The sequence below is a fragment of the Palaemon carinicauda genome, chromosome 15 (genome assembly GCF_036898095.1).
Source record: "Palaemon carinicauda isolate YSFRI2023 chromosome 15, ASM3689809v2, whole genome shotgun sequence".
Lineage (NCBI taxonomy): Eukaryota > Metazoa > Arthropoda > Malacostraca > Decapoda > Palaemonidae > Palaemon > Palaemon carinicauda.
In genome coordinates, this window is record NC_090739.1 from 75,172,962 (window position 1) to 75,178,768 (window position 5,807).

General features: G+C 34.5%; 1 protein-coding gene across 2 annotated transcripts in view; it reads right to left on the minus strand.

Annotated features, from left to right (window-relative positions):
* Window positions 1-1,370: 1,370 nt before the first annotated feature.
* Window positions 1,371-5,807, minus strand: part of LOC137654321 (uncharacterized) — a 16,104-nt gene continuing 11,667 nt past the window's right edge. For both annotated transcript variants that reach the window (XM_068387945.1, XM_068387946.1), the window contains 2 exons: window positions 4,529-4,846; window positions 1,371-2,298 (listed from right to left, as the gene is read on the minus strand). In XM_068387945.1, the coding sequence (XP_068244046.1) occupies window positions 2,184-2,298; window positions 4,529-4,824 (411 nt within the window). In that variant the 5' untranslated portion in view covers window positions 4,825-4,846 and the 3' untranslated portion in view covers window positions 1,371-2,183. The remainder of the gene's footprint in view (window positions 2,299-4,528; window positions 4,847-5,807) is intronic.

A 5,807-nucleotide genomic window follows, 5' to 3' on the forward strand; every position in this document is an offset into this window, starting at 1 on the left:
TACTTATTTCTACATACATCATATACCAAAGGCACTTCCCCCAATTTTGGGGGGTAGCCGACATCAACAATGAAACAAAACAAAAAGGGGACCTCTACTCTCTACGTTCCTTCAGCCTAACCAGGGACTCAACCGAGTTCAGCTGGTACTGCTAGGGTGCCACAGCCCAACCTCCCACATTATCCACCACAGATGAAGCTTCATAATGCTGAATCCCCTACTGCTGCTACCTCCGCGGTCATCTAAGGCACCGGAGGAAGCAGCAGGGCCTACCGGAACTGCGTCACAATCGCTCGCCATTCATTCCTATTTCTAGCACGCTCTCTTGCCTCTCTCACATCTATCCTCCTATCACCCAGAGCTTTCTTCACACCATCCATCCACCCAAACCTTGGCCTTCCTCTTGTACTTCTCCCATCAACTCTTGCATTCATCACCTTCTTTAGCAGACAGCCATTCTCCATTCTCTCAACATGGCCAAACCACCTCAACACATTCATATCCACTCTAGCCGCTAACTCATTTCTTACACCGGCTAGAGTGGATATGAATGTAAAAGTATAATTCAAAATTAATGGTTTTCTTACTAGAAACACTCAGTTTATGAGTTAATCATTTCCAGTAGATGGCACAGAGAATTATTATATAAAAACATATTCTAATGTAAAAATTATTCCAAGGAACGCATACAGAACTAAAAATTTTCAATGAAAATATGTGCGTCGGATTTACTTCGCAAAGACATTAAAAAACAACGACGGGTTTATATACAAATCTTTATTTCTTAAATATACTCGTAGCTTATTTCTGTACAACATCAATTAAACTTGGTAACAATCTTTTAAAGCAATGTATTTCATAGGAAAAATTATACCTTCTCTTAGTCTCTGCTAGATTTATCAATATCACCAGGCCTAATTTCAGCTAGGTGTGTTTTAGTAACTAAATAGCAAATTCAATACTACTTCATTGCGTTGAGTATCCTCTATATAAAACGTACAGTAAACATTCGTAGGCGCAGTTTTCTGGTGTATCTCAGCTACGTGAAATTCATAGATTTTAGATTTCTGTAAAAGTAATATCATACACCTGCATACAGCTGTGTATAATGTTCCATCAAAATCCAGGGGCGCAGAAAACTTGCAGGAAAGGAGGTATATATGCATACATTCCTATAGATATATCAATGTACATTTTATATAGAAACATACACAAGTATATATACAGTATGTATGCATATATACAGTAATTATAAAGTTTATATATATGTATTTCTACACATATGTCTTTCTTCATATATATATATATATATATATATATATATATATATATATATATATATATATATTACTATAAATATCAGCCCTAAGGAAGCGATTTGCTGTGGTTAGAATCATAGTATTTTCCTAACATTTTGTTAATACTTAATATTTCTATGTTTATTTAACAATGTAGGAAGATAATTTTTTTGGACTAACATATACTTCGTATCATAGGTTTTGTCAACATATTAGAATATCTTTGGTGAAAAATTGGGTTGATGACACCATTCTTTTTGAAAATCCTGAGACAATTGAAAACTAAAACTGTTATTTATATAAAGCTATTTTACACAAGAATTTATATCACAGAGCTGGCCTTGCAACTTGGTCATTCATACATTGAATTACAGCTATAATGATAAAAATTCCTCTGAAATAATTTTTCGATCATGTGAATAGAGAACTAAAATAATTTCAAATTACTTAAGCCATTGTACTCTAAAGATTTAGTGAATGCTGTATTGGGAAAAGTAACACGGTTATACAGTAATCAGATTCTTCAGGATGATAGCGGAGTAAACGAAGAACTAACGATGAAATTGGCTAACTTAGTTGTATTGCTACATTCTTCTGCAAAGATGAATTTATGATCTATTTCCTAGAATTAGATTCAGACCACTTCCATTAAAATTATATTTTTTTCATCAACAGTTAAAACTTTTCAAAGCAGTGCCATTTTATATAAAACTGTATTGTATACTGGAATGTACTGTATATGCCGTATATACATACTCCACGTTCAACATATAAGCAAGTTCATAAATGATATATTAAGATGACTGTTTTCACTGGCTTTGATTCTTCTGCCACTAACATTACCAAGGGTTTATTGGTCTTTTAAGAATTGGTCAGGGTATTAGTTCAGACGGGGGGATTATGACTGGAGCACTGATGGTGTTCATCGAGGACGTCATCTTTGGCAAAAGGGTACAATAAGTCTTCCTCCAAGGAATCGTCGCCGTCGTCCAGCCCGAGTCTGTGAAATAAGAATGGAGAGGGATTAAAGATGTGGTGCCAAAGAAGAGGAAAAGGATTAAGGAAAAAGTTATTCATTAGTTTTGTAGAAATTATAATAAGAGTTAGCTTGAGCGAAAAGAATAAAACCTTAGATTTTTAACTTTCAGGAAATTTTAGTTGTATTGCAACATCTGTAAGAAAAATGCCTGAAGAATTGTTTTTATGTGTTTCTTTTAATTGCCAAGATGGAAGAGTAAATACATGTAGCATTTATTTGTATTATCAAGTCCCTTTAGCATACAAATGTCTAGAATCCCTAGATAATCTTTTCAAGATTTCACAATAGTTTCAAACCACCTGCAGAGTAAAATATTATTAAGATGATGATGATCTATTTTTTGGAAACAAAACTAGTTAGTATCTTTCATATTTTATATATTTATTTAAAATTATATAGAGATCTCTGTATAGTCTATTCATTTGCCCATAATTTTTATTATGTTAATTTATTCAAAGTCACATACGATGGGTGATTACTAAAATAGTTATTGTTTTTAATCTATAATAACATTTTAGATAGATTTTATTGATCAAATAATATCAATTATTACATAAAGATTAACCTGTCATCTGTGAGTACCATCATCGATGTTTGACGTAACTAGAAGATAAGAATAAGTTCCACTTTGAAACAATCAATTCAAATTCTTAAAATTTATGGTAAAAAATTAGAATATCATTAATTGAAATATTAAAACAGAGACATTATAATATAAGAATTAATAAAGGCCAGAATATTATCTTAAAATGTAAAGACAACACTCAATATTTTAGCGTTTGAGATTTTGTTGATTCACTAGACGCTCCCAATTGTTTGCAGATGCGAATACCTCCTGAGGCTGTGAGCAGAATTCCAAGGCACTCAGTCATTGGCTGCTCAGGGCAATAGCCTTCAAAGTGTTTACCTGTCGACTATTCAGGAAACACTGCCCCAGATCTTCCCGTGTTATCAATTAGCAAATGTCTTCAATGTCTGAAAATCGCGTTAAGAAATGCTTACGAAATACATAATTCGTAACAAAAATAAATACAGCGTATAATGCATAAATATATAAATATGATTGTTTTTCATACTTGGGATGCATACATTATAAGCTAAATAGATACACAGATTTGGAAAGGTATCTGTAGTTCTAGGAACAGAATCATACTAAGTATTTGAAAAGGTGTCAGATCATGATATTTTATAGCTTATTTACTCTGAGAAATAACCGCAGTGCTATAATTGCTATTTTTCGTCACTTAAGAGCAAGTAATCATTAACAACTATAATTCATATATATCAATAATATTCTTAGTAATTTGCCGTTAAAATTCGTAACTTAATTAATAAAGAAAGCGCGTTCGTTCATTTCCCGTAAACTATCGTTTTACAAATAAACTTAATACTAGCATGAATATTTTGTTTCATATAACGAGACCATTAAGGGAATATAAATGGGGCTCAAAGCAGCTTTTAAGATTAAACGTAACTCCTCCTCAAATAAACGTTATGAAACAGTCTCTTTTAACTCGACAGGTTCAATTATAGATGTTGCCAAGGTCTTTTACATAATGCTTGAACCTTGGTTGTCACGTATCTTCATTCGAACTCTCTTTAAAACATGGTGTATGCAATTTCGATCTTTGTCCGAGGCATTCCTCAAGAGTTCCGTCTATTATGAATCTGCTATCAACTTAGTATAGATTTATCACCAACCATCTACTGTAATACAAAGAGTAGAAATAGAAATTTTAGAAAATCCAGGTATAGACTAAATTTTTTTTGAAAATACGTTTATATTTGAGGATATGAAGTCTAGGGTGAAAAAAATTCGTGTCATCAGTATTCTCCTGAAATGAAAGGTGTTGCATAATCACAACTATGAATGGAGAGTGAATATTCGTTGAAAGCAAAGAGAAAGCAAGAAAATATCATCTACAGAAAAAATAAACTTCATCATCTAGGGACCAAGATTATTAAACAATGTTGATTAAAAAGAGAATTTTTTGGAAGCATATTTCCTAATCCCTGCCCCGTTGCTGTTCATTCAAACATGTATTTGAATACTTTAATACACAAAAACAATCACAAGCAGCATTCCTTTTATATCTGGTAAAATCCTGTTGTTAAAAGCGGAACTAGGTTATCTTAAATCCTGTTAATTTTTGCTTATGATACGCAAGAATGAACTGTGAAATGAACTTACTTCCAGGTCACGGCGGCGCTCAAGACTATCATGAGAATGCCCAAGGTAATGAGACCCGAAGCAAGAGGTAAAGGAGGAGTGTGAATGGGATGCGTCCCGCTCATTGGTCGACTGAGAATCACGTGATAAAAGACGGATCCCATGGTTATCATGACGACCCCCACAAAGAAGCCAAAGAGGATACAATAAGCCCTGGAGGTTGGGGCCGTCTGCGGGGTGAAGAGCCCTTTGTACTTCGTCTGCGTCTGCCACACATGTTTACCAGGCACTTCACTCAAAGCACTTCTCGGGGACATGATTTGTAGACATCCTAGTCACCTGGAATATGGAATAACAACCTTTCATCTTCAACATAAGAAAAAGGGAAAGGAAATGTATATGGTTGTCTTACAGAGAAAATCTCTCTCTCTCTCTCTCTCTCTCTCTCTCTCTCTCTCTCTCTCACATACACACACACATACAGTGGGAACCTCACTGTTCATCGCTATACTGCAAGTGCTTATACCCTCAGCAAATGAGCGAGCAAGAACAAGATGGATGTAAATAAAGGGAGAGAGATTTTTGTTTACCATATAAATTAACCTATTGCTCCATGCCCAAAGGAGGTAACGATATGAGAGAATGAGATATATTCTGAGACAAACTATCTTTAATTTTCTCACATTATATTGTGTTTTTCATTTTAATTATTTTCGAAAAATATTATAATCTAGAAATAATCGTTTTAAAATAATCTATGCCTGAAAATAAAATTGAAGGCAAAAGAAGAATTTTGTTTTAGATTATGCATTGTACTGCTAGGTTGCCACAGTTCACCACCCATTTCAATCCACAATAAATGAAGCTTCATTATGTTTAATACCTTACTGCCGTTACCTCAGCAGTCACCAAGGCGACCGGAGGAAGCAGCAGGGTCTATTGGAACTGTGTCCCAATCGTTCATCATTGATTCCTATTTCTAACACGTTCTTTTGCTTCTTTCACACCTAGAGCTTTCTTCACTCCATCCATCTACCCAAACCTTGGCCTTCCGTTTGTACCATATCATGCACAAAAACAACTGATTCACCTCTCACTCATGATAACTCTAGTCTATCAGTTTCAATCCTCGACCAAGCACTCGAGCATTCACCTATCTCACAACTCGATCAATAAACAAATTGAACAGCCATAGTGACATCACACATCGCTGCCTCAGCCCCACTTCAATGGAAACCACTCACTCACTTCATTTCCTATCTTAACATAAGCTTTACTGCCTATGTAGGAACTCTTCACT